General features: G+C 42.8%; 9 protein-coding genes across 10 annotated transcripts; 6 read left to right on the forward strand and 3 right to left on the reverse strand.

Annotated features, from left to right (window-relative positions):
- Positions 1-592: 592 nt before the first annotated feature.
- On the forward strand, positions 593-1,095 carry ONS95_004484 (uncharacterized protein; the record flags this gene model as incomplete). The annotated part of the gene is made up of 2 exons (XM_058497847.1): positions 593-767; positions 1,010-1,095. The coding sequence occupies 2 exons, from the start codon at positions 593-595 to the stop codon at positions 1,093-1,095; spliced, it is 261 nt and encodes an 86-aa protein (XP_058352576.1).
- A 10,312-nt stretch (positions 1,096-11,407) lies between these two features.
- ONS95_004485 (uncharacterized protein) lies at positions 11,408-11,949 on the reverse strand (the record flags this gene model as incomplete). Its single annotated transcript, XM_058497848.1, has 2 exons — positions 11,408-11,715; positions 11,769-11,949. 2 exons carry the CDS (start codon positions 11,947-11,949, stop codon positions 11,408-11,410), a joined length of 489 nt encoding a protein of 162 aa, XP_058352577.1.
- Positions 11,950-12,117: 168 nt separating this feature from the next.
- ONS95_004486 (uncharacterized protein) lies at positions 12,118-14,127 on the reverse strand (the record flags this gene model as incomplete). The annotated part of the gene is made up of 4 exons (XM_058497849.1): positions 12,118-13,075; positions 13,163-13,705; positions 13,823-13,972; positions 14,084-14,127. 4 exons carry the CDS (start codon positions 14,125-14,127, stop codon positions 12,118-12,120), a joined length of 1,695 nt encoding a protein of 564 aa, XP_058352578.1.
- Positions 14,128-15,418: 1,291 nt separating this feature from the next.
- Positions 15,419-15,986, forward strand: ONS95_004487 (uncharacterized protein; the record flags this gene model as incomplete). Its single annotated transcript, XM_058497850.1, has 2 exons — positions 15,419-15,617; positions 15,685-15,986. 2 exons carry the CDS (start codon positions 15,419-15,421, stop codon positions 15,984-15,986), a joined length of 501 nt encoding a protein of 166 aa, XP_058352579.1.
- A 139-nt stretch (positions 15,987-16,125) lies between these two features.
- ONS95_004488 (uncharacterized protein) lies at positions 16,126-16,756 on the forward strand (the record flags this gene model as incomplete). Its single annotated transcript, XM_058497851.1, has 1 exon — positions 16,126-16,756. One exon carries the CDS (start codon positions 16,126-16,128, stop codon positions 16,465-16,467), a length of 342 nt encoding a protein of 113 aa, XP_058352580.1. The 3' UTR covers positions 16,468-16,756.
- Positions 16,757-16,867: 111 nt separating this feature from the next.
- ONS95_015030 (uncharacterized protein) lies at positions 16,868-17,907 on the forward strand. Its single transcript, XM_058508713.1, has 2 exons — positions 16,868-16,881; positions 16,960-17,907. The coding sequence occupies exon 2, from the start codon at positions 17,051-17,053 to the stop codon at positions 17,573-17,575; it is 525 nt and encodes a 174-aa protein (XP_058352581.1). The 5' UTR covers positions 16,868-16,881; positions 16,960-17,050; the 3' UTR covers positions 17,576-17,907.
- Positions 17,908-19,190: 1,283 nt separating this feature from the next.
- ONS95_004489 (uncharacterized protein) lies at positions 19,191-19,796 on the forward strand (the record flags this gene model as incomplete). The annotated part of the gene is made up of 1 exon (XM_058497852.1): positions 19,191-19,796. One exon carries the CDS (start codon positions 19,191-19,193, stop codon positions 19,794-19,796), a length of 606 nt encoding a protein of 201 aa, XP_058352582.1.
- Positions 19,797-21,477: 1,681 nt separating this feature from the next.
- ONS95_004490 (uncharacterized protein) lies at positions 21,478-21,967 on the reverse strand (the record flags this gene model as incomplete). The annotated part of the gene is made up of 2 exons (XM_058497853.1): positions 21,478-21,828; positions 21,899-21,967. The coding sequence occupies 2 exons, from the start codon at positions 21,965-21,967 to the stop codon at positions 21,478-21,480; spliced, it is 420 nt and encodes a 139-aa protein (XP_058352583.1).
- Positions 21,968-22,384: 417 nt separating this feature from the next.
- On the forward strand, positions 22,385-27,433 carry ONS95_004491 (uncharacterized protein). 2 transcript variants are annotated; one of them, XM_058497854.1, is made up of 9 exons: positions 22,385-24,751; positions 24,810-24,946; positions 24,996-25,253; positions 25,315-25,356; positions 25,414-25,740; positions 25,802-25,916; positions 26,042-26,759; positions 26,844-26,887; positions 26,939-27,433. In XM_058497854.1, the coding sequence occupies exons 1-9, from the start codon at positions 24,690-24,692 to the stop codon at positions 27,195-27,197; spliced, it is 1,962 nt and encodes a 653-aa protein (XP_058352584.1). In that variant the 5' UTR covers positions 22,385-24,689; the 3' UTR covers positions 27,198-27,433. The 2 variants fall into 2 exon arrangements, with proteins under 2 accessions (XP_058352584.1, XP_058352585.1); XM_058497855.1 differs by having other exon boundaries at positions 22,385-24,572; positions 24,631-24,751; positions 26,042-26,887.
- The last annotated feature ends 153 nt before the right edge of the window (positions 27,434-27,586 follow it).

Genomic DNA, 27,586 nt, shown 5'->3' on the forward strand with positions numbered 1-27,586 from the left:
TGGAAAGTTTTACTCCCGTCCACCAGTCATCCTCTTTCCCATCCCAAGTCATTGTCCTGCAAGATGAGCTCCAATCTTCGGACCAAAACAATGGCCACGACAAATGAACACACTCTCTCTGTGAGTTGAAATACCAAGTGAACTGAACCATGTACCGATAGCGAGAAAGACTGCAGCTCAAGGTACGAAGGCAGTTTCGGAGAAAGACAACACCTAAAAGCGGCCGAAACGGCAGTTCATCATCAAATATCCATGTCACATGTGTGTAGACCTGGAACTGATCGCAGGCACAGAACCAAAGGAAACACCACGCCAACTTCTTCACTCGGCACTGAGCAAGCTCTTGAGCCAGTAGGTCATATGTGCATTCAACTGATACCTGACACTTCTGAACTAACACAGGTTAGTATGCACCCATAACAGCGCCTTGCGCCTCACTGATTAGTCTCACAGGACTTATGCTGTATCTCGAGCGTAGAACTGAGTCCCCAGTTCTACGGCCCAAGCCACATTGTACAGTACGAAGTTGACGTATCCAGTCAGATGCAAAGGGTTGGAGGAATGCATTTCTAGGGAAGAGATTGCAAGAACAATGCTACGAAACAAAAATGGCTACCTGCCAGAAGTGTCAGCAGTGACGGCAGTCTGGCAATCTACGAAAATGGTCGAGTTTCGGGGGGGAACCCCTGCAAGAGGTTGCGTCGAGGATGTAACGGAGGCGGAGGTTGAGCTGGATCCAGGGGAATCGGAACAAGAAGAAGACCTGAGTAAGCTAAGAGGGGTTTGTCTTCTCAAAATTCAAGCTTTTAGGCAGATCTATCCTAGCTTAGAGCTCTCTTTGATTTTAATAACATAAAGTTTCTGTCATTTTCCTTATGCTACCTTTACTTGTTAATGTTTTAAAGTAAGGCAAGCTCTCTATAAGCTACGTGTCTAAGCCTAAGCAGCCCTTTAATACGTAAGCTAGTCATAAGATACACTAGTGCTTAAGTAGTGTAAGACTATCTAGATTCTGAGGGTCTGACCACTTGTACCAACAACTTGTTCGCACTAATCACATACTGGTACCAACAAATCGTTAGTACCAAGAATTGAATGGTACCAATAATCTGTTGGTACCATAAATTAAATAGTACCAATAAGTCCTTGGTACCAATAATTTATTAGTACCATAAATTAAATGGTGCTAATGAGTCTTTAGTACCAATAATTTATTAGTACTATAAATTAAATGGTACCAATGAGTCTTTAGTACTAATAATCTGTTAGTACTATAAGTTAAATAGTACCAGTAAGTCGTTAGTACTAATAATCTGTTAGTACTATATGTCAAATCGTACCAGCAAGTTGTTAGTACTAATAATCTGTTGGTACCATAGATCAAATTGTACCAGCAAGCCGTTGGTACTAATAAGCTTTTGGTACTATAAATTAAGTTGTACCAGCAAGTCATTAGTACTAATAATCTTTTAGTACCATAAATTGAACAGTACCAGTAATATGAGGTGAAACAGCTATAGCGTCTTCACCGCTCGACTCCGTCACCTTGCTCATCCTTTACTCTCCTCCCCTCTTACCTCCTCTCTCGTACAGCGATATCGTCATTGTCAGCCAGCAGCCAGCACCACCAACCTAACCCAGTCTAACATCCTCCTCCCAGCCACCGACCCCCGCTCTCATGAAAAACTCTTTACATTTCTTGTTTCAACGTTTTCCATATCGACCATCATCCAGATCAGTAAAAAGACGAAGTGTCAAGTGACCGGCCAGGTCCTCACAGCAATCCCCTGTCTTTCCACCCTTTTGGAAGGCATACACTGGTGATAAGGCTATATATCTGGTCTAAAGTACTGCCACTACCTAAGATTCTTGACTTTGAATCTTAAAACGACTGAGTCGGGACACTAAAGAGCTCACATTAGCCTTTTAGTCCCTAATATTAATAAAGAGTCGCAAACCCTCTTCCTCCTAGAAGGTTAACCTACTTGTTTTAACCTTAAATGTCAGAACATAACAGCTAAAGTAGTTTGAGACTTCAACACTACAATTGACACAATATACGCACTTTACTATACTTAACTTAAGCAACGTAGATGATTAGTTTACAAATTGCGTAAAGAGGTGGGTTGATTTAAGGTTTAAAGTAATCATAACAACTGTAAGTTCTCTTTAGTTATTTAGTAGAAATCTTCTTATTTAAGAAATCTAAGCTATATGTTAACCGCTAGTAACTAATAGAGAAACTGTATCTGAATTAAAAGTCTTTAAACTTAAACTTTCAATAATATCCTAACTTGTATAGTAAATAAATAGAATTATAACAGTTAGCGATATATACGTTAAAAAGCGATGCTAAAACAAAATTAGTAAGTAGAGTTAAGGCAACAAAAAGACCTCTTACTTTCTGAACCTCTTGTAATGTTCCCTAAAAAGTGACCTTTAAAAAGTTTAATGCCTTTAGCGACTATCAGTCAGGGTGTTTTAAGACAAACTTCCTATCCTCTTTAAGAGAAATGCCATTTTGTATCATTTTAATAGCGATAACTTTAAGAGAACGTGTTGTAACAGATTCTGTGGTCTTACATTCATTAAAGTAGGCTTAAGTATTATTTATTAGACTTAGTGTAAATACTGTGATCTTAAGAAACGTACCTATCTTTACACACTTATCTAGTAAGAATAATACCTTAAAGCTATCAAGTTTGTTATAAGATATACTAAATCTAAATAAGTACTACATGCCTTTAAAGACTTAAGTACTTTAGTAGGTGAGTTTTTAAAAACATACGACAACGTACCTGACAACAAGTCGCAGACACATATAACTCTTTAAGAGGTAGTAAAATAGCGATCACTTGCTTAAAAGTAACAGTTGTATAGTCTGTAATGACGAAAAAAACGCCTTAAAAGTAATAAACCTTTAAGATTGTAAGTAAATTCTTATGCTAGCATTTTCTCAGCTTTATAAAGCTATCGGACAGAAGCTTTTTAATGACGACTACACACACTAAAACCTTTTAAGTATATGTTACTATGACTTAGCTGTTACGTTTAAGATGACAAAAAGATATGTATAGGTTTTACAGACTTTTTAGTCAAACAAAAGGAAGCTGAACTACTTTAGAGGTCTTAATGTTTGTTTTTAGCGTAGGGTTCTTTAAAACTACATCAGGAAGATTAACTCTTATTAGCAGTCAAAATAAGAGTTAAGTGGGTTGTTCTCTCTTTAGAGAAGATTCAATTCACTACTCTTCTTTCTCTAATAGACAGATGCTTTTAATATCTTTACCTCTTAAGAATCAGGTATGTCAGCTAAGGTTAGATCTCTTACTTACATTAGTTTCTGCTAACAGACTTTAGTCATTATATAAAAACTGTGTCTTTTGATTAAACTTTAGATCTATAGTTAATAGCGTTGTTAAAGTGTACTGTAGGCACTTTACAGTATGTATTTAAGTAGTGAGTACTTTTGCTTAACTTTAACGCTTTATAACTATTATATCACCTCGCTTAACTGCCGTTAACTACTACCCCTTTATATATAAAGGCTGAATTATTACACTACCTTGCGTAATTTTGACTACCTTATGCTCGCTAAATACAAAGGGTTGGTATTACTTAAGAAGTGACATACATTTATCACAAATGATAAAAAAAGGGAATGCTACTATAAATCCCTTAGTTGTCGCCATTACAGCTGCAGCACTGTTTTTTTACCTGCCTTGCAGTATCCAAATCCACTGTCAAGTGTTGCCAACCTGACATAAAAACCTTAAGTGTGAAAAGTCTTGCTGTTATAAAGTAGAGAATTGTAAGAGATAAGCTTGTCAAGTTTAAGGGCGTAGCTTGAGTATTGATTTAACATCTGGAATTTTCACACTTAACTTGTTAGATCAATAAGAAGGCTATTTAGCAGTTAATAAGGGAATTTAATAGTGAAGGATGTATTCAAGAGAAAGCGAGTCATCGTATTTCTGTCGTTATCGATAACTTGATATTGTAGGCTACACTTAAGAGGCTTTCTTTAACAGTTGAAACTTTTAGATTGAAAGTGAACTACCTACCTTTCTTAAAACTAGGAAGCAGAGTGAAACTAAAGTGTCTTTATAAACAACACCGAGTTTTAACAGTAAAGGAGCATCTTGTCGTATCGTAATTGTAGTAAGTAGTTGACATCTATAAGACTAGTAACTGTACTTATTTTAACAAGTAACCAAGCTGACTAGTGCCTAGATCTTAACAAAAATACTAAGCAAGCGTTTTACAAGGGTTATTCTTACTTAGCAAAATACACATCTAGTAAGTTGTTTTGTTACATATGCCTTTACTATTACGATAATGATCCTTTAAAAGTATAATATTAGCAGGGAAGGTTTAACTCTTCTTAAGACACGTTTTTAAAGCAGCTTCTTAAGCGGCTTATACTAGTTAAGGCTTTAGATTTTATTCTTTATATTTAAAGTGTCTAGAGAGATTTTTATATCAGATCTCTTGACGTTATCTTATTTTTAAAGTGTGACAAAGTCAGTTTTGTCAATCTTTACAATGTTTAGTCTAACTTAGTTTAAGAAATTACTTATTACATTAACTTTATTAAAGTTATTTTAGCCTGTATTTTTAACGGCGATATGATAATAATGATGCGTACTGATCTTATAATAATAAAATCTATACAGTTAAGGTGTCTTGCACTTTTAAAGTCAGACTATAACTTTATTAAAGAGAACATGGGGTCTGGCGAGCTTTTTCCAGAGTTTATCGATCTTGTAAAAAGAGCTAATATCACTTAAAATCTACTTACTAGTAAAGAGTTGATACCAAGTCTCTATACGTTAATCAAAGACATCAAGTACTTAAAGCAGCTAGTTACACACTTGTCCAGACTCTTACTTGCGTTTTGTAAGAAAAGTCTTTACTAGTAGTAGTTTTATATTTTCACTAGCACTAAGTCAAGTAGTAGTAGGGTTGTAATACAACAGTAAGTGTTAGGTCTGTACATAACTGTCTCAAGTGGAGGTCTGCATTTATTTGATGTCTGTTATCAGCAGCTGTGGCTTTACTCTTACAGGGTATGTAAATACTTAAATGTGTATGGCTGGCTGTAGTTAGCGAAGCTTACTTACCGGTTAAGATTTTCAACTTTAAAGATTAAGTTTAAATTAACTTAAGACCTTACGCAAGCTGTAATTAAGAACGCACTTTAAGACGTCTTTCACACCTTACAGCTAAACAAAAAGTTCAACTTTAATGCTAACAAAGCAAACCTTGTTGTAGCCTTATTTAAAGAATATATTAACAGCCAAAAGTCAATAAACACAAAGTCGACATTCCCCTTAATTACCGTCACTAAAAAAGACGCTTTGTTATCTTGTAAATGTGGCTATAGTAAAATAGATACTTGAGATCTCACACACTTTTTTCTAGACAAAATACACGCTCCCTTATTTAAATATAAGAAAGACAGAGATGAAATTAGTTCATTTTATGTTAAGTGTTCACGACATATTGCGTTTTTTAGTACAATAGACTTTATAAAAAATCAAAAAGGTCCTTTAACGTATTTAGTGTCTACTCCTTTATCTTTAAATCGCCGACAACCAGACGTATCTTAACTTACCGTCTAAATGACTAATTTTATTCCTTTTATAAGTTGTCAAGTTTGTAGCCTAGATAAAGGGATTAAAAGCAACTAAGTTGTTTTATTCTAGGAACAGGCAGTTAGATTTATAGAAAAGAGTGTCATTCTTTAAAAAGTTCTATTTAAAAAGGAAGATGTTAACAGCCAGGCTAAGAAGTACACAGATTAAGGCAGAAAATTGTCAGTAGAACAAGGCTTATACTTCACTTAAAAGGACTGTTTTAATATACTCACAAAAACAAAAAGATCGACTATCATTGTAGCTACAGTTGTTAAGTTACTGGCAGGGAAGAGACGCCAGGGTGCAGACTTACCTAAACGGTTACAGCCTGTAATAAAGGAGACTTTTGACTTTAAGATAAACAAGGATGAGGACAAGGAGGAGGAGTTGTAATCTAGTCATGAAATAACACTAAACTCTCTGCTAGCTCGCTATAAAAGAGTGACAGGACTAATATCTACCCAATCTTGATTCTCCTAACGATCCCTACCCACCTACAGATTACAGAACTTTTCCGACAGTTATGCCCTTTAATAACAGCAGTTCCTTGTTAGTTCACGATAATCAACAGTTCTAACATAAAGGTCTACTTATAGATAATGAAGCATATAATGTACTATTACAACACCAGGGACTTTCTTCTGTGGGGCATGTAGCGTTTTTAGGGCTATAATCTCAAATCTACTGCTTTTATTAAGAAGACCTAATTAGATTCCTTTCCACTCACTGTGACTACGTCACTAAAGACATGCCTAGGCTTAGCTATAGTTAGCGCTGGCGCTTTTACAAGAAGTATCTAAAAAGTGAGAGTATGTATTTGTCTTGTATCTATAGTATGTAGTGTTAAGGGATAGTGGGTATAATAGCGGGGATAAGGACATACATAATGTTACTCTTTACTGTTAGTGAGGCAGATTTAGTAGTAAAGGAGACTACATTTCACTTTTTACTAGCTATAATGTATAAAAGCAAGCTTAAGGCTACTATAAATCTATGTAAAAGAGGTACAAAACAGATGATCCTTGCTAAAATAATCAGCTAGTCTTCAGGTTATTAAAGCAAGCATACAAGGACTATAAAGAATGCCTGACAAAACCATCTTCAACAGCTCTAGGAAAACCAAGAAACAAAAAGGCCTATTAGTTATTTAATCCTGCCTACATTACATCTGTGAAAATATACAAGTAAGGTATAATATAATACATATAAGTTCTCTTACGTAGTATCTGCCAGTTCATTAAATCCTTGATTACAAGGCTGACAAAGCACTCTTAATTCTCTGTTAACACTTGAAGTCTATGCCTTTTAAGTTTGCCTGTAGATTAGAAAATTGTTTACCTTAATAACTATAGATTAAATAAGCCAGAGCACAGCTGTCTTAAAATATATCTACCTTTATTAACATATATTAAACAACATTCACTTAGGAAACACTTACCTATAGAGTTAAAACCTAATTGATTTGATGTGACTTAAGGAAGGAAAGAATGATGACACTAAGACATCTTAACAAGCTTGATATAAGTGTTAAAACTAACTGGTAATAACTTAATAAACTCGTGCTTAAACGCTAAGTGTGCCAGATCAACTACACATAAAAACTCAAGAGACTAAGAAATTTAAGGGTTAATAATATCAAGCTAACTTTAAGTATATAACAGCGGTTTTAGTGCTAAAACAATCCTTTAGTAATGAAGATAGTAGATTTAAAGAAGCAAGCTGATATACAAAAGACAATTTAGTAAAGATAGCCGAGAATTACGTTGACTTTTTTAGCTTATAATTTAGGCTAAAATATAGATTAAATGTGTACTCCTTAAAGAAATCTCTAAAGAAATATTGCCTAAGTCTTGTTAATATATAGTCTGTGACTAAAAATAGCTTCTTACTTGTTATATAAGTAAAACTCTCTTAGATAAAAGGAGCAATACTTTAATCCATTTCTTATTATAAGAAACAAAAAAGACTAACAGAGAGATGTTAAATCTTATAATAGCAGTAAATGTGATAGCAATAATAAGGATGCTTAAGATATATTCTTAAGATAAAGAGTGGTATTGGCGTGTGTGCTTATAGTGATGTCATTTAAAATGTAAGAAAAACGCGATGGCAATAATGACTACAGCTAGAGTGAATGATGATGCTATAATAGAGATAGTGTGTAGTATATACATGATAATAGTAAAAGTGTAAGGATAAATAACTAAGTGATCTGAACGAAAGGGAGGAAGGGGTATACTTGACTTATATAAAGACAGGAGTGTGGATTCTTGTGGAATCCTTATGCTTTGATAAGGAAGGACTTATAGGTAGGCTATCTTAGTTTATCTGAGTGCGCAAGTAGCTATGACCTGGAGGATCGCGCTTACCACCTAATTACCTTCAAGTTACGACTGCTACTAGAGCTCGCAGGACATGTCAACGCACTTTGCCGGAATAGACTATAAAAGGCGCTGATAAATGTCGGCCGGCTTATAAGAGTGGCGGAATTTGAGACTAAATCTTAAGATAGCTTATCAACAACACAGATTTTGAAAATCTTCACTATTGTTAATAAGATCTATCACTACTCGACAGCTATTCTACTCTTGGAATAAAAGGCTACCTGTCCTTTTTTAACATCTAATCTGTATGTAGCTAAAGTTACTATATAAACCCTACATTACGACGTAATATCAACTTAAAAAGTCACAAGTACAGGCATGGCTAGTCTGAGAGGCATTAAAAAAGGGATAGCTAAGCTTGAAAAGGGGTATGTCACGTGATCGTGTATTCTAAGCGATACCTTTAGTGAGAGGACGTATCTGTTACAAATTCATATCAAGGCAGACTTATAGCTTTAAAGAAGTTCCTAGTGTCTTTTAACAACACTACAATCCACTGAACTGCAGAAGCATTATGGCGCCAGCAAAGGCAAAGTGACGCGTACTAACCCCTATAAGGAACCCGGTTGTACATGTCAAGCGCTGGCTCGCATCCGAAATTTAGCTGTATAATAGAGAGGGTGGATATCTAGTCCTAGAATCCCTTGTCTAGACCTAAGATCTCACCCCGGTATGATATTATGCTAAAGTTCAAATTAAACTTGAATGTAACTAGTGTAATCTTGCTATGTTACGATTCCGTTTAATTAGTTAAAAACCACACTGATAAACATCTGTAACTAGCGGTAAGTGTACAGTTCTAACAGTATAAAAGACTTAATAATACCATTCTAAAGCTCGCTGCTACGCTTTTATCAGGATAAGCTTAAGCCATTTGCTACACAGATTATAGCTAAAGATCCTTTTTTGTCTGGTTAAAAAATAATTCCCTGTTAAAGATGTAAGAACTTTTTGACTAAGTGAGCTTTTAATGGTAGGTAATATATAGTCTTAAGATAGTGTTTGCTTGACTTTTTAACTTACCCTTAGCTTAAGCCTGATCTACACAGACTGCCGTGCTTTATTTGAGTTGATATGATAGTAAAGACAGGTTCTTTTTTTACAGTAAACAGTCACACTTGTTAAGGGCTTAAAAATCGTAACCCACTAGCTTAAAGGCTTACATACACATATAGTGGTCTATTATGATACGTTTGCTATAGAGTTCTCAAGCTTGCCAGAGGTTTAAAGAATAAGCCCTTGTGACTACTTAAGCTGTCTTTTATTAAATTAATATCAATACTTGCCTGCTTAACAGATTAACGCCTTTACAGATAAGGGTAAAGCTTAAAATTCCTTACACTATTAGTTGTTCTTAGATACTAAGTGTGAAGTACTTCTCTAAAAACTACAGGCTATTAGGAATTTAAGGCTTAGATGCGGCTTGTAATATCTGAGTTAGATATTACTTGCACCTTTAGCGTTGATTTCTTACGTATTTAAGCAAGGGTATTTAGCTTAGAATTGTAGTCATGACTCTTAGTAAAATAGTTGTTTATAATAGCAAGGCAAGCGAGACTTGTGTTGTCAGGGGTTTTTAAGTATAAAAGGAAGATAAGTAGTCAACTATCCTTTATTCTCATTTACTACTATTTAATACCTTTGATTCACGGTATAAGTCCACAATGCCAGAATACAATAAAAGGGGGAGACGATATTCAAGGTACCTAAGTGTAAGTCATTATCATGTATATTGTCCCCCTCTATAATAAGGACTAATCTTTCTCCTTATAGACTGTATAGTCGTTTTAAAGAGTCAACTTTATCAGATGTAGCTACTACTTTTTCCTTTAAGCTAGTATAATATAGATTTTATTTCAGGCTTGATATTTTAGACTGACTATAACATCAGGCGTTAATACAAGCCCCTTACTAGGGTGAGGACAGTCAAGTCACCTTACTGTAAAGTAAGCTTGCATTAATTACCTTTATCTACACACTCACTAACATCTTTAGATTTTAATGATAAGCTCCAGGAATAGGTAGCACTGTTTTTTACGGGGAAGTTTATAGAACAGGAAGGATAACCTAATAACCCTATCACTATTTCTATCAAGATGGCTCGCTTTTACTAACTTATAACTTGAGGTTTTATTTGTAAGTTTACCTATTATCTGTTAATAGCTATTTTTAATCTTCTTTTGTCCTTTTTAAAGGTTTTAGAAAAACTGTAATCAGAAAAGGGACAGTTAGAATGTAACAGTTAGAAATTGCAAAGTAAAAACCAGCATCTGTAACAACACAACTAGTAACTATAAGTAAAGTGGCATAAAATAAAAGGCAAGTAGCTTCTTCTCTAATAATCTTAACTAACTGTATACTTAACTAACTAGCATTACAGCCTGTACATGCTTTTTAAAATCTGAGTATAATCAATTAAAAGGTTGGTTTTACTATTTATTAGAATCCTCTTATAATACTAATTTTAGTAGTTAAACACAGTGTCTTAAAAAAGAAGGAACTTAAATGAGAACATACAGTTGCATGCTTAAATAAAAGTAATAATAACCTGCAAGAACAGTTAGATGCTGTAAAGCGTGAGCTACTTAAGAGTATGTGAGGTGGATTTAGTAGCTTGAAAAATACCATACAAGTAACAAAGCAAGGTCACATAGTAAGGACATACATATAATAAATGCTTATGTAGTGTAAATTCACTTAAAGCTGTATATAGTATAATGTAATTAAGAGAGGAATCTGTGAAAGTCACGTGTAGGTAGATAGATATTATATTCTTTGCAAAATTTAAAGACGTTATAAAAGACTACTCTGCTTATTAAGAGCTAAGAAAAGGTTTATAGTAATGTAAAGGTATGCCTTAACGACATTAATTGCATTAAAAAGGAAAATCATAATAAAGATCTGAGCTTAAAATATTAGCTTTAATATGTAGCCTTTAGATTCGATGACATTCTGTACCGCACTACCAGTGTTCTTAATAGTATCTGCAGTGTGACACACACCCCCCACTATAGTGATATGGGATCGTTTTCAAAAATACCGAGTGATATGGGACTGTTCTTAAAAATACTAAGTGATATTTATCGAGAGACCACTACACTGATTATCACTACGTAGTATACTAGCACACTGACTCGCCATAAAGTGGGACAAAAATAGGGGGTAATGCCAAGGCTTTTTAGCCTTCGAGCTCCTTCTTAACCAAATTTAGATAATAATCTATTCTATATTAGGTTTAGCGCAGTATCTTTGCAATATCCTAATATATTGGCGTACAATACGGTGATATTGTTACTCCTACCAGTGATATTGTTCTCAGAGATACGGTACGACGTACGTATCAGACCACCTGCAAACTGAGCTAGTAATACAGAACGTACACTATTAGGAACACTGCGCACTACCTTGTTCACCGTCCAAAACAGCATCGACAGGTGCCGTAATTCTAGAGAATTCTAAAATCATGTCTTGGCCCTCTGGAAGCTCACGGACAAAATCATCGTCGACCTTGATATTGAACCCTTTCTGGTTGACACTTATCATCTGGAGGATCTGCGTAGGCTCGAAGTTGTATTTTGCAGCGATGCTGATTAGGAGTTCTTTGACTTCGCGCTTTGTAACATACACTGCTTGATAATGTTCCTTCTTAGCTGAATCGTCTGGTTCCCGATACAGAACGTAGAAGCAAGCGACTTGAAGATCGTTAGTAGAAACTTCTCCGGGTGTATAAAGGTGCTAAACGTACCTGGCTTCATCGGTCGCTCTGGTGGGGATCTGGAGGAAGAATTCACCTCGAGAGCTTCAACCCCTTTCGCCAATGTGCCATGACTGTCTTGCTGCGGCATCTGAACCTCCACAGGCTGATCTGGAGGTCTTGGCAAATTTTGAGGATTCGACTGCTGCAGCCCACTGCTAGTCTGCGCCATCGGTTGGAATTCGCCCCGCTAGCCGTGTGTTGGAAACTCAGCCTCTGCTGAAGCCTCGCATCCAGAATGTACAATACCTCGAGACTTTGCTGAGCTAGGGCTTAGTAAAGGGGACATTAGCGTGCAGGTTCCAGCAATATTCAAGCTGCGACTGCTTATCCTCTGTCGCTAGGCCGTGCTCTCTTCTTGCTTGACTTTTACGAGGTCTGGAGGTTCGCCTGTAAGTTTGATAGGATGCAGATTAGGATCATCCTGCTCCTGTCCACGGACGTATAAGACGCTGACAGGCCGTGTGCTGGCGAACATGTCCTGTATCGTCTGCAGCTTGAGGGAGAGATCTTCCTCGGTGGGGCTTGCAGATGATATCGACCAAGTCCTCTTGCGCTTCAGAACGTTGCCCAGTCTGCTCCGCGTGACTTTCGTATCAATCGGCCTATCTCGTTTTCTCTTCCCGGATCTAGTCTCAACTTGAGCAATTTGCTGCTTGAGCTTGTCGATGGTCTTTTTGACACAGGTGATATTGTTCCAGAGTTTTCTTTGTGAGCCATAGTCTCTGAAGACCTTTACTTTGTAGAAGCAAGTCTCGGGAACTTCTGGAGAATAATGCAGCGAATTAGTTGAGATGACTTCTGTCTTTGCATAAAGTCGGCTTGGAATGCCTTTGACGCCTTTGGAGTGGCTAAAGTCTGTCGATAAGAAGTTGAATCGCATAGCGACATGGCAGTCCACTGAGCCGCCCGATCCTTGCGTCCAGAGGACTGAGAATCCATCGAGAGAAGCAGTCTCGAGATTGGCTCTGGTCCTTATGCTATGGTCCTCGGTGACCTGTGGTTCTTCGACGTACTCGACGCCTTGCAACTTTCCGCCGCGTTGGTGAACGTCTTTAGTTCCACGAGCGTCCTTCCAGAGTTTCCAATGCGTCGCAGCTGTGTGCCCCTGCTGCCCATCCTCGAAAGAGATACGAATAGCCGTGCGGTACTGAACAGGTATTGGCCCTGGCATTGGAGGAGCTGTATCAACAATTGAAACCGAGTAAACATGGCCTTTGTTCAAGTATGTCATAGGAATTTCATCGGCTTGGTTAATTATAGCAGTTGCTGCATTTAACGTAACGTGAAATCGAAATCTGTAATCAATAATAAGTTAGCGGCAGGCTCAGAAAGAGGGCTAACTGGCCGCTGCAGAACGTATAAAGAGTAAGGTGGATACACACTTATTTGTAGATGCCGGAAGAGGTGGGGACATGCTCGTATCGTACGGTCGAGACGAAATGTTCATGCTTGGAGAGTCGGAGTGTATCTCGGTCTGTACAGGATCGTCGCCTATCGGAGACGTTTCTCCTGAAGTACCTAGAGGCTCGACGTCTGGCGGCTGATCTGAGAGATAGTATGGTGCGAAAGTCTGATGAGGGTCGAAAAGGTTGAAATTATAGAACTCATGTGGTTGCGCTGTCTGCGGAGGGAAGCAATGTCTATCCGTCATCCATCCAATGTGTACTCCGTCTTCCGAGGTAGGGAGCACCAGTGGCATTCCTAGACCCATCCCCATTTCTACTCCAGGTATAGGTAGATCAGCATCTTCATTATAATGGAGCGTACTAGTCCCTTCTGCAATAGGTTCAAAGCATCCAGGAAGTTGGCCTGTAAACGGAGCAAAGAGGAAGGAGTTCGAGTTGAGTAACGGTGGGGTATATCTCCAGGGTTCGTGAGACGCTCGAGGCGTTATGTCTGGATCATTGAGACGTTGACTTCGGTTTCTGCAAGTATAGTCTTTCTATTAGCCAGAACTCCAATTCAAGTCCTAATATATTCTCTTGAGCAGTGGTGAAGTCCGCGAGTCGTTGTACTCGAGGAAGAAAGCGAGCGAGAATTACCTTGGTTGATCTGATGTGGAGTCGGTGAGGCCATCGCCGAGTGGTGTTTGTCCAGAACTTGCGGCGGCAGACGATGTAATAGTACTTACTTCAGGAAAGAACTGTCTGAAGCTGGCGTAGAGTCCGTCTGCGGGCTTTTGGGAGTTCGTTCTGATAGTGGGTATCTGTCAGCTCACGACCAAGACATCAATCCGTACGATAAGAAACAACGTGCAGAGCTATGATTGATTCTTATGCAGGATAAAAGCTGGACTAGCTCACCGACGTCGAAACATTTGAGATAAGTTGTGAGACGACGCGCTCATTCATGTTGTATGTTTTTAGTCTCAGTAAGGGTATGCGCGACAGAAAATACTTTGTGCGACATGTGAACGATGCTGGTTAGCGACCTATCTGGTGGACTGCGCGAGAATCGTCCGATCTGTTTCTTGAAACTCACCTTCGTGGGGAGAGCGCAAGCTCTCGCGATAAAAGCAAGGCACCAATATTTCTTCACGCCACATCATGCCAAAACAGATAGTGGCCGCGACAAGTCCACTGATATCAATGGCCACTTATCAAAAGACCCTGCATGCGGAGCCAAATTTCCCCGCATGGCCGCTCCCGATCCCACCAAGACTCGTGCGGGGTCGTCTGTTGCTTTCGCGGGTCATGCAGGGCTAATGACATGGGCCATCGCCTGACACCTTCGCAACTTCACCACGCCACACAAACGAACACCTTACTTCGAAAACGGGTATTTTAACACGGAGTATAGGTTGTGTAGTTTGGCTATTTAGAGAATTACCTACATCCTGCCCAGATCCCAATAATAATAGCCTTTAGTAAGCAGGTCGCCTGTGAAGAGGTAGTCTGCTGATGATCGTCGAGGAATCGTGTCGGACAAGAAAGCATAGACTGTGATGCGTGGACAAAAGAGGAACCCAACCGTTCCTAGTAAGTTCCGAGCTCATGATAAGCAACGACCAATCAAAGCAGATGTGTTGAAATTGTTGTGTCGAAGCACCAGATGACTTTTGCGATGGCAGGATGCAGGATTGTGGCCAGGGAGCCTGCGCAGGGTCCTCCAAATTAAGGGTCCAATGGCTTGCAGTACAGTCCAATCAATTTCGGAATGACGTCGAAAACAAGCCGAAAACAAGCCGAAAACATGCGAAAGCACGGCCCAAACAAGACGATCCTACTTGCTCGGCAGTTTCAAGGGTGCTTTTTGTTGGCAACGTCTGAACCTTATATTGATATGCTGGAAACTGTGAGCCTACGAATGACGTAACTGCATGGTACGACTAATATCGGTCACTGAAAGTTTTAATAAATTGCCTCGTTGCGTAAAATATAAGACGTATTGCTATTCAAAACGGCGGTTTACAAACAATCAGTAAGATAACAAAATGAGCATCACCAGCATCCGTCAACTCGCCCAGGCCAAGCTCTCCGCAGAGTGTTTGTGTGAGGGAATGATCAGGTGACGTTCATATTTTGTGAATAGTCTCACTTTATGAATATTGTGTAAATAGCTCTAGTCAGAGATTTCCTTACGAATCTCTTTCTTCCTTGTAAACAATCATTTTACCCAAGTCGCATTCGACCTCGTTCATGCTCTTGTACCGTCACAGTTTGCAGGCTGATCACAATCTGCTACATATTGTTGGTCATGCAAATCTTTTGCAGTCCCTCGCCATCGGTCTCACATATTCGAAAGACCAGAAAATACAAGAGTTCGATAAGAAGCTGGCAGCTTCGAACATAAAAGCTGATAGGTTGGATATGCACCCTGGACAGGCGTATAAGATTAGTAAGAAACAATATTCTGTCTGAACTCGGCCATATGCTATATTAATGCTAACTTAACTGGCGTAAAGATAATAAAGTAGCTGTCTTCACGAGTAAAAGAGTTCCAGTGTGCTCGACATACGTCCCCATTATCGTGGAGGAGATTGAGGTTGGGGACGAAGAGGACGAAGAGGATGAAGAAATTGATAATTTTACTTTTCCCGACATATCACCCCAAGTACAACCTCAACTTATACGCAGACTTTCCGATCAAACAAGGGCTTGCCACAGTAAAGGGGTTTCAACGACCGCTTCAGTCATCGATAAAATTCTTGCTAGTATTGCTCTCGACCGATATTTTGAAGCAGCAGGGTTCACCTTTAATAAATAACACCACTTGATTATTGCATGAATACAGCTGTAAGTGGTGTATCGGTGATATTCGGATGTGCCAATTACTAACATCTCCTTCTAGGATAGTCCTTTCTCGTCCCTTCAGCTTCATTGTCGACGCAGATAAGGTTCTAATTATGGTCTCTGTGGCCGTGGTTGCAGATAAATGCCCCGCCTTAGATTCGCTCATGCGAGGAGAGATGTCAGAGAGCCTAGCTGGTGAAGCTAAATGGAAGGATACGGGTCAAGGAACCTTTTTGCGGTTTATCGAGTTTGCATACACAGGAGATTACTCGATCCCGCAGAGCAGTATCGTAAAAGCCAGCGATCAGCACCTTGAACAAGATCTACACACAGACATGGTTAAAGAGGATGCTATGCCACAAGAGGTTTTCCCATCTCCTCCCGAACACTGGGTGAATTGGAGAGTATCATCTTCGAAGAAGGACAAGAAGCGAAGAGCAACGGGCGAGGCATAGGAACAGGAAAGGGAATGCAATTAGGAGAATCCAGGATAGATTCGAGTGCTGTGGGTTCAATGCGATCGTGCATGGCCCTTCCCGCGTAGAAAGCCGGAAGATGGGTATAGGGCAGATCAATGTAAAAGTATGTTTGGGCGAGATAGGCCATGTGTAGGGCCGTGGAGGCAAGCGGGGCAGATCAATGATGGGTTGTTCTTCGATCCTACAATCACCCCGCCTAACAATATTGATTGGTGTTCGCTCACTATCGTTTAAAGGTCGTCAAATTAGAAGGGTTACCGCCTCACCAGACCACCATGATACAGAATGAGCGCGCGAAATGGACTCTCATGAAGTGATGAGAGAAGTGCTGCACCAAACGGTTCTAAGTCAAGTCAACAAGTCCCACGATCAGAAGCAGTAACCGAACAGGTAAGAAAACACACAAATTTTCCCTAGCCAGACAGAATTTTGTCATCGACTCATGATTGGTGGCCCATTGGGTGTTAGACATGTCCACAAATCACAAAATAAGAAAAGCTATGCGCGATCTGCGGATGCTACGGGCTCCGCTGTACGTGTGACCTCGCTGCTTGCACGAATGATCATTTGGCTCGCAGAGTCGCTAACAAAAGGAATGTCCTTGTTCTCACGCTGTGCCCCGCTTCTAGATCTCTACCTCACAACCTCCTCGAAGAACACCAACTCTTATTGTCGACAACAGATTATGTGCGGCGTTGGAGTGGTTGTATACACCGCCGTTAAAGATAGCGGTTGTGTCCTTGCTAATACTAGAGGTGATCAAGGCCTTTCCACCTGGGTGGTCCTTAATGAAATCGGAGATATTATGAACAATACTAGCAACTGCAATAAGAGCACGACCGTTCTTGGCTTCGGTTTGGTAATCATCCCAGTTAATAATTGGCAATTGCTTAAGAGGAGTACCCTAGTCGAGAGTCTGCTTCTTCTGATTAAGCTTCTTCTGTATCTGCTGAAGACGGCCCTTCTCGATCTCGTTCTGCTTGAATTGCTTGAGATCATAGGCGAGGCCGAGCTTCTTCTAGATCTAGATAGACTACTTCGTTGGGTTATATTGATACTATTCGATAGAATTGCGGTAATCTAAAGGGAACTCGTGGTGGAAGTTATGGTAACCCTCACCTAAAGTGATAAGAGCGGTGAAGATGTGGTCGCGAGGAGAGTTGCGGTTATCAAATGGCTGGTCACCGAGCTAGTGAGCCAATGAGTTGATATAGAAAGTGGCTTGTTGGACGAAGAAGATTCGTACAATGCTAGCGTAGATGAACCTACCCATCCAGTCTCCCCAACTAAGGCCGGTCACGAGGCAAGGTAATATCATGCCTATGAAGATAACAGTCTTGATGTAGTTGCGATGCTGCCAAACAACGACCGGATTATCGTTCAAGTCGGAGATATCGGTGCGACTAATGCGCTTCGGGTTCTGCTTTATGATTATCCATCCGAAATGCGAGTATAGAAGACCTTTTCGAACGGAGTATGGGTCCTTGTCGGTGTCGGTATATCGGTGATGAGCTCGATGATCTCTTGACTACTATCGAATGGAGCCTTCGACGGCGCTACTACTAACAGTAGCAAGGAAGATCTTTAATGGGAGCCTTGCGGAGTATGATGTGTGTGCCTAAAGTCTATGGTAACCTGTAAGAAATCCTGTCAGTTGTAACCTCAACTTTCACTTTCTTGCAGATATAACGTACTAGCTGTAATTCCAAGACTAGTTATGAAGTAGTAAGAGATAGCCCAGGTAGTAGTCTTCAGCTGGAGAGGTGTCTAGTAAGCTGCGGTGAGTCCGTATATTGGAAGTCCCACGATAAGGGTGATATTGAGCTAATTGACGTGCTTGTACTAGTTTGATCTGCTGAAGGGTTCCTCGGTAATGTGAAGTTTCTTTGGGTTGTATTTCTTGCTGTGGTTTGGCTCAGATCGTTTGACTATGCTTGATGGCGGCTGAGAAGATGCTGGTGCTGGAGATGCCATGGCTATGAGATGACGAAGGGGATGTGTGTGTTGTGAGGAGAGAATAGTGTGCTCGGTGGGATGAGGGGAGTTATAAAAGCTGGTAGTGTCCCAAGGCATTGGAAAAATGGCGGAGGAAAGATATGACTAGGTGTTTTTAATAAGAGAGGGCCTCTGCAATGCTTAGGTGAGAGAGCGGATAAGTGAGCAAGACGTTAGCCTAGCTCTATGCTCTAAAACTTCTAATTGTTGGGTATCGGAATGGCCTCCGACGTGCGTCTTGTAAGACTAAGCTATCAAGATCGAATGTCAATTTTTATAAGGAATTAGATTTGACTAAGGGAGTGAAGGGAAGGGCTTGGAGAGGTGCTTTTAGTTGGCCCTATGGAGTTCTCAATAATTTTTGACACTAGGAAACTAATTGGAGGCGAAGCGACCCCCTTGGGGAGCCTATCAAGTACTTGATCTAGATCCGATTCAGTTCACGAGCGGACCTGTCCTATCACATGGAAAACAGGGGAAAACTGACGCTCATATGGGAGACGAGACAACGAGGCTCGGATTCTGTTGGGAGAGATACGGCTTGGTGCGGTCCCCGTTTAGACATAAGTTAGCACCACCCTACAACGAGCCACTATACGAGACGACATAGGTGATAGAGGTATTGGTCTTCGAGGCTCTGCTGACACAGAGGATTAGTCATTAACCTTAATCGTAGCGGCGCCGCTAGCGACGCCACCTTCGAAATGATAGGAACAACTATCTGGGACTACATCTTCATTCGGTCCTGTATATTCTTCCTTCACTCGATCGCGCCTCTTAGCATTCTCTATTGCCTAATCATCTCTCTCGTCCCTCCCTTGCCCTTCCGTGTCTCTTGGGGACTAGAAGCCTGGGTCATCTGCGAGGCAGCATTCTATCTCCTGGTCTACCTTCCACGCAAATTTTACCTCCAGACTGCCGCGACTCACCCTACGCCCGCCTGTCGCGAACACCGCCGTCTACTCTTCCAGCGCTGCCACGAGAATATTCCCAACCCGGAGCGGTATCTGTCAAAATGGTTTTTGGACGCCCCAGCGTCGGAGATTAAGCGTGACAACGTCAAGGACTTCTTTCGGTGGGCGTTTTTCAATACGGGAGAGCCTGATCCAGTGGACGATGAAGAGCTGGAGGAGTATATTGGAGAGATGGAAAAGTTGCTAGAGAGGAAGCTGGAAGCTGGGAGGGGGAGTGCAAAGTGCTTGAGATTGACCCTTGACAAGGTCGATATGTTACATCGGAGCTTGACGTGGTACCTGGTGAGCTTCTGCAGCAAGATAGGGTCGAATTCATCGTTTTACAGCACGAGCTAGGTTGCTGATCTTTACTCCTTTCTATAGTGCGTGTTTGTTGTAGACACCCTAGCATCTGGCTCTGTTTCGATTCGAACACCATGCCTCGCCCCAGTAACGGTTGTCAGGGAAATTAATATTGTGGATTCCGGGACCTTGGTAGAGGACTTATGTAACGCAGTGGAAGGTGACGAAGACATGTCGACGCTGAAAGTATCGCGAGTAATGACGAAGTCTGTCAGGCAGTTAGCTCATGGGTACGATGACACAACCACGTGGCTCTGATTTCTGGCTAAAGCCTTTTGGGTTAGAACAGTAATCGCATGCCACGGCAAATAAACTATTCCTTGACTTCCAGAGCGAGGTGTAAAGGAGAGCATACTTACAGCTAAGTACCCGTATCAATAAACATGGTCCGCACGCCACAACTAACTCTGCGGAAGTAGAGGATAGCAGGTGTGTGGCAAATAACGCTTAGAGTCAGGCGTTCGGCTTCGCGTTCCATAAGACAACTCCATACGATCTCACCTTGAATGCCCTCCTAGCACATTCACAGCAACGGCTTTGCTATGCCACTAAACTCATCAAACACCTGATTACCTCAACAACCTAAGGGATGCCAACCCGACACGCTTTCCTCTGCCACTTCCATCAAACGATGCCGAGCCTCCATACTCCCAGCCACCTCCTTCTACCTGACGAGCACCACGCTACTCGCACCCCGAAAACCACCTTATATTCGACCGGCAAGCCGAGTACCGAGCGAAGGTGGTATGACAAGATGGTGGGGGAAGGCGATCGGCTAGACAATTGGGATTATATCAACGATACCAGGAGGTGGAGAGATATGGGCTCGAAGTTATGGATACAGACTCTGACGTGTACGAGCATGGTTGAGGTGAAAGTGATATCCTTCTTGGGAGTTACTGCCTTTCCGCTGGTCTATCATTATCAGCGGGTATGTAGTGACGGAGTCCTGCTTTGCTACTTCCTCTTTGAAAACCACACTGACTGAGCATTCTAGTATAGTCAATAACGAAAGTTCTCTCCAACCGCTCGAAGTTACGACTAAGCCACGCGAAATGGGTTTCGACTCCGACTTTGAACCCTCCTCTGAAGCGCACGAAGGCAGACCAGGAGCAGTACGAGCTCTTCCTGCGCGAGGTGCTTGACACATACGGGCCACGGGACGGCGATGACGCAGAGCATGGTAATGGCGGCAGCGTTGTGCGTTTGAACACTGATTCGGAGAAATCCTGTATCGATTTCGAGGTTGGAGAATATCCACACTTACTACGCCGGTGGGAGCACTTCCTGTTGTCTAGATCTAAGGTCAGCGGCAGTTTACTCGCTCAGCCGTCCATCCAAGGAGCGAAGCAGATACATGATGTGTCTAGGACGTCAGTTTGCGAGAATACAGATCTTGAAGATAGCAGCCTCCACAGGATTGAGACGAACCCAAGCACGACCTTGATGGAGGGCTGGGGGCCTAACGAAGTGGACCGAGGGATTATCTGTTTGGGTCACCCGCGCCATCTGGATTGCACACTCTACTTAGATTGCGCACCTAACCTGGATTGTACGGGAGGTGCGGGGTCAGTCCCTTCTGGCCGAGAATCGTTAACGGTTAGTTCTGTCGATCAAAATTACCGAACCGCGTAGCGGCCCTGCAACTGTTTGCGCGCCACAGTAGCCACAAAGCTTATGAGGGTCTCGGACAAAAAAATATAGATCTGATCAGTACCCAGGTCGAGGGGGACCATCTGCCATCCCTCTGTACTGGCGATCCGTTGTAGGCCTGAAGGCTGGAGATAGCGTCCACCCACCCATCCCCGTCATCTCCTCCACCTGCCGGAACTACTGCGTCTGATGATGGCGGCTCGGGACCAACCTCGGCCGCGGCCGCATCTGCGAGCTCATTCCGTGCACGTTTAGCACCTCTGCTATCCTTAGAGCTTCGCTTGCGTTTGGAGCCACGTTGCACGATATCCAGCTGATGCTGGATCGGAGAGGTGACAGTCTCTGCGGAGGATTGCTCATCCTGAGCGTCATCCTGACTATCTGTGTTGTTATTGTGATAAAGTGGAGGCTGATGTCGCGGTTCGCCAGATGCTGAGAATCACCACGGGTCTGCTCATCTCCAGAATCGTCTGCTGCCTCGACGTATGCTTAGGATATAGGATGACCTCCATGACTGGTCTCTTGTGTCACGACTGGCGGGCTTTAGTCGTGGGTGTCGGCAGGGTCGTCTTACATGATATGCCGAGGGGATTGAAGTGTAGCTGGCTCTTCGCCAGGTGTGGAGGTAGGAGTAGGTAAGCTCGGTCGTGGGATGTTTCGAACAGCTGCCACGACTTCGTGATAAGTAGCAGTGTGGCTTTCAATATAGCTGACCAGATAATGCACTACCTATGAGACATTAGAAGATACCATCAAGGAGGATAGATCAGCGAAGTGAACGATTCTTAACCTGGTCCACGTCTGAGTTCAAGTCTAATTTGAGCTCTGAAGTAACATGCGACATCTCTCAACCTGGTTTTGGGGTCGTCGCGGTGTTGCAGATGACGGGCAGTCAATGCCATAGATGTGAAGCGTTAGAGGTGCGAGAGAGTGCGAATGGATTTAAGCGATTCGCACCCTTTCCCCTCCCGTTCCTGCCGAACCGTGGGACAACCCCGGCAACTCCCCGCTCTTCCGCGCACGAAACCAGAAAACTTTTGACAGAAGGCTTCCTAGATCTAGGATTTTTCCTTTGCGGCTCATATATTGAAAGTGAGAGGAAAAGACGACATTCAATTGAAATCTACGTCATATATCTTGAAGCACCATGCAGGTTCTCAATAACATCCAGTCTCACTTCCACTGCCTCAATACAGTCTCACCCTCTTTCACGCCCCCAAACTCCAAACTCTTCACCCAAAGCTCCCTCTGCAGTCCCTTATCATTCGCCTCTGGCACACAGTCTTATACAGCACGCCCCCATCCACATAGAGCGCCTTCGGGAACTCTCCAAACTTCTCACGATCAAAACACACCGCGAGCAGATACCCTCCATTCCTCTCAGGCGTACGGATCATCGGATTTGAGTAGAACATCCATGTGAAGAACGCGAGGACTTTGAGACTTGCGAAGCCGATCTTAGCAACGGATTGAGATGGTGGTGACTCTAGTAATTTCACCGGATTCTCCGACGCGATGGGAATGCTTGGAAGCTTTCAATGTATATGTTTCTTATTGGCGTCCATCTCCGGCCAGAACCCTCAATCCTAATTCCCCCATGTCCCGATAGGATATTGTGCTTGTGGCTAATCATGGCTGTGGCTGACCCATGGCTGCAATCACGTGGTATAAACACTGGAAGATAAAAGTTTCGCTTCCGGAGAGGCGATTTTGGTTGATTAAGCAACCATTTGAGTTACGGCAACCTGCGTATTTTATCACATCCATTGTTAATCGTCGTCCACCAGTTGTGGGAAATGGCCGCTCTATTACAGATTCACGAAAGAACCGAGCCTCCCAGCTTACCTCGAATACAGCAACGCCCCTGGACACCAATTCCACCGAAGCCAACACGGTACATCCGTGAAGATGGAGAAGAACTGGAAATCCTCGAGGCAGAAGCAAGAGTTACATCCCAGGTATGTCATCCTGTATAGATAGGAGCTGAAGGTAACTTGCTATTGCATTTCGGGCCGGTGACGGGTCTTTCGATCATTCAACCAACATCCTTCGTCTTATCAATGAGGACAAGAAACTAACTTTATTCTATCTTTTAACCGGACCTTCTATTGATCTGCAATTTCGACAAACCGATCTTCCACTGAAAAGGCAGACTCATCACCGCAAGGACCACGCCGTTGAAGTCAATCATCGAGCAGACCATGTCTGGCCTCCATTTGGTCACAACGACGACAAATGATGCTCATCCCTCTCAACCCCGAGCGTAACCTAATGCAACGCGCCTGCCTGCAAATGTCAAAACAAGCGAGGCGAAATTCGCGCATTGTTCCCCGCATTCAGGAGGGCCCGCATTCTGCTGCGCACCGTGCATCAGGAGTGCCTTCCCTTTTCGCCAATGAAGATCTGGTCTTTAAGCTTCGTGTGTTCATCCGGGCAGATCTGTATCTTTTATCAGTTATTTATATGCGTGGACTCCTCGGGAAGTTATTCTGCTGCTGAGTTGCTAAGCTAATCGTAGGTTCAGGCTGGGGTTACGTTACATACATACATGTAAATATTGCCGAAATAACGCTGCTTCAGCAACAAAAGCCCCGTTATCAGTGCCAATTCAAGCAAGCGCTGTCGCCATCTAAACCTCTCTTGAAATCACTCTCCCGCACGTCATGAAGCAAGGTGTTATTTCTAGGAACAACGCTGTACCCGCAGCATAGATCCCCTTAGCCAGCTAGACGCGAGGGTTCTGATAGCAATCATGGCAGCTCATAGGGTTCTGTACAACGGCAAAGCATTGGCCAAGCTCACTAATACGGAAAGAGAAGTTTGGATCCGATTTCATTGGAAGTTTGAAGGAGAGCCAAGACTTGCTCATGATTCTCCATGTTCGCTCAGCCACAACGGAAAATCCCTCATACCGTAGAAATATCGCATAGAACAGTCGACCAACCGCACTACTATCGTTGATTCAGTAGCACATCGAAGTCGAATTCGCGCCGCTGTCTACCTTTTGCATCTGCGTATTTTCACAGGTTCAGAAACCTTTTTGCTTGCTGGATATTGGACGAGAAGAGAAGCAAGACGCGATGTGGAAGCCACCCATAAACTTCATTACTTTGCACTGCACGTATCTAATCAAGTCCTTTCGGATCCCTGCTTCACCTACTGATAATATGTCTAGATGCATACATTATCGCCCTCGGAATCGTGGGGTTTATCATCATTTACCCGTATGGTAACATGCCATCGGTCGATGCGTACTTCTTCGGGGTCAGCGCATCCACAGAGTCAGGACTCAACACGTTCGTAACCACCCTATCCATATCCCTTCTGGCGTATCGCTGACCCAACGAATGGCAGCATCGACGTGAAAGCTTTGAAGACTTACCAACAGCTGGTCATCTACTTTATCCCGATCATCGGAAACCTGGGGTTCATTAATATCGTTGTCGTCCTTGTGCGTCTTGTGTGGTTCGAGAAGAGACTTAAGAAGATCAGTGAGCTCGTCTGCGCGAAGAGAAATGAGATGTTGTTGACGATGTAAAGCTTCTGATTTGGTTCTCCCCCGTCGTCGAGATGACCAGATCGCTCCCGAAGAGAAGGATTGTGAGGGCCAGACGAACATCGCAGCAGATAGGCCTACAACAGAAGACGGTGCCAAACTTGATCATAAAAGCGTAGTTGCGAACGGGGCGGTACATACCCCAGGCCACGAGGGAGCCTCTCTCATCTCGAACAGCACTGGTGCTGCAAAACATATTACGTTTGGCCCAGAGTCAGGACGCCATGAAGCAAAAGCTACAAGTAAGCCGTACTCCTATGTTCTGGATGGTAGTAAGAAGTTTCTAAACTGAGATATAATCAGGAGTGTCGACTCAAAATCCCGAAGAGGTCTTCAGCGAAGATGGTAAGTCCTCGAATCCAATCCAAGAGACTACCGATTACTGACCACAATATACAACAGAAGACGAAACAATAAAATCAACAACAGAGCCAAGACCAAGTGGGTTAGTCCAACGCCGAAGAGTAGGCGAACACAGCGGGCAAGCAGGCAGTTCCACAGCTCTCGCCCGCGTCGCCTCCTCCATGTTCGTCGTCGGCGTGCCAGCTCCCCGTCTGGAGGACCGACCCATTCCACAGCCCAACAATTCAGCATCCAATATACCATACCTCTCACGGCAGGCGACGGTAGGCAGGAATTCGCAGTTCCATCAACTGACGAACGAGGACCGGTTGAAGTTGGGTGGCATTGAGTATCGGAGCTTGAGGCTGCTGCTGAAGATTGTGCTTGGTAATTGATCATTTATCAGACTGAGCGATTGGGGAGAGCAAGACTGAAGTTTCTGTTTTAGGGTATTTCTTCGGCTTGCATATTTTTGGTGCGATCTGCCTTGTGGGATGGATTCAATATGCCCCTGCTAAGTACACGGAATATTTGCAGGAAACTGGCCAGAACAAAATCTGGTGGTAAGGACCCCTTGCTTTCCTTTCCGTTATTTCACTTACGAATATGTCGTCGTCCCATCTATCTACTCTCCTTCCTGTTGGAAGTCCAGTAAAAGCCAGCGGAGCCAGCTCGCTAATTCCACCAGGGCATTCTACTCCTCCCAAACAATGATGGACAATCTAGGCTTCACACTCACCCCCGACTCAATGATCACCTTCCAAGACGCCACCTTCCCCATGCTGATCATGACGTTCCTCGCCTACGCCGGCAACACCTTCTACCCGATCTTTCTCCGCCTCGTAATCTGGACCGCATCCAAGCTCGTCCCCAAAACATCCTCGCTTAAAGAACCACTCCAATTCCTGCTGGACCACCCACGACGCTGCTACACACTGCTCTTTCCCAGCCATCCCACATGGATCCTCTTCGGGATACTTTTCGTTATGAATTTCGTTGATGTGCTGCTCATCATAGTCTTGGATTTGCACAATGACGCGGTAGCTAATCTATCGCCTGGACCGAGACTGCTGGCTGCTATTTTCCAGGCTGCGTCTGCGAGACATACTGGTACGTCGACTTTCAACCTCGCGGAAGTAAATCCTGCTGTGCAGTTCAGTCTGCTTGTCATGATGTACATTGCCGTCTTCCCTATTGCGATCAGTGTGCGTGCGTCGAATACGTATGAGGAGAAGAGTCTGGGATTGTATTCTGATGATCGGTTTGATGTGGATGAGCATAATCCGCGATCGTATGTCATGATGCATTTGCGTAATCAGCTGAGTTTCGATTTGTGGTATATCTTCTTTGGGATCTTTTGCATCTGTGTTGCGGAAGCAGACAAGATCACTGATCTCAGTAATCCGGTTCGTATCTCCCAACTCCACCCAACAGTAAATGAGAAAACACACAAGAAGACAGCCTAGAGGCGATAGCTAACGAAATATCAGGCATTCTCCGTATTCCCAATCTTCTTCGAAGTTGTATCTGCCTAGTTGGTTCCCTCGTCCCCTGTCTTCCATAGCTTACTACTAACTCTTCCAAGCGGTAACGTCGGACTCAGTCTCGGGCACCCAACCGTCATGACATCTCTCTGCGGGCAATTCACACCATTCAGTAAACTCATCATCTGCGCCATGATGATCCGCGGCCGTCACCGCGGCCTCCCGTATCAACTGGACCGAGCCATCCTCCTTCCGAACGAGCGCCTTAGCATGTTGGAAGGAGATAGCCGGGATCCAAGTGACAGGGAAGTTGATGTGGGTGCTGAGAAGTTGAAGTTGAAGCGTTATCATACGCAGTAGCTCGGGAGTGGGGGAGTTGGATTACTTCATAGAAGGGTGGCTTGGGTGGTTCCGAAGGCTGGTTGGCAATGCTACAGTACTGGGCTTCTTCATGTGTCTTCGTTGGCGAGAGGTTGGGTGAGGCTGAGCGAGCTATCAGTTCAGTATGATCCCCAGATTCAAGTAAATAAAACAGTAGATGCACCAAGCACCCAGTTTAGCGAACCAATGGATGACAGGAAAAAGACAAAAGTGCTGCAAAACTTACGTGCCCAACCTCCTCCAGACTGGAAACTCTTGCCATGTCCCCGTTGCCATGTTTTCACTTCATAGCCTGTAATGAAACATGTGCAGATATGCAAGTGTTTCCAAGACTGAAGTTCTTCGTGGGTTGCGGTGGTGATTAAAGG

This window comes from Cadophora gregata (assembly GCF_030347475.1).
Source record: "Cadophora gregata isolate MNR1 chromosome Unknown scaffold_14, whole genome shotgun sequence".
Lineage (NCBI taxonomy): Eukaryota > Fungi > Ascomycota > Leotiomycetes > Helotiales > Ploettnerulaceae > Cadophora > Cadophora gregata.

Excerpts from the sequence above, each read along its gene's own strand:
- ONS95_015030 (XM_058508713.1), top strand. The coding sequence starts at position 17,051 with ATGATCATTTGGCTCGCAGAGTCGCTAACAAAAGGAATGTCCTTGTTC.
- ONS95_004491 (XM_058497854.1), top strand. The coding sequence starts at position 24,690 with ATGCCATCGGTCGATGCGTACTTCTTCGGGGTCAGCGCATCCACAGAG. Across the intron at positions 24,947-24,995 it reads GAAGAGACTTAAGAAGATCA|CTTCTGATTTGGTTCTCCCC; the intron begins GTGAGCTCGTCT and ends GACGATGTAAAG. Across the intron at positions 25,254-25,314 it reads CCATGAAGCAAAAGCTACAA|GAGTGTCGACTCAAAATCCC; the intron begins GTAAGCCGTACT and ends AGATATAATCAG.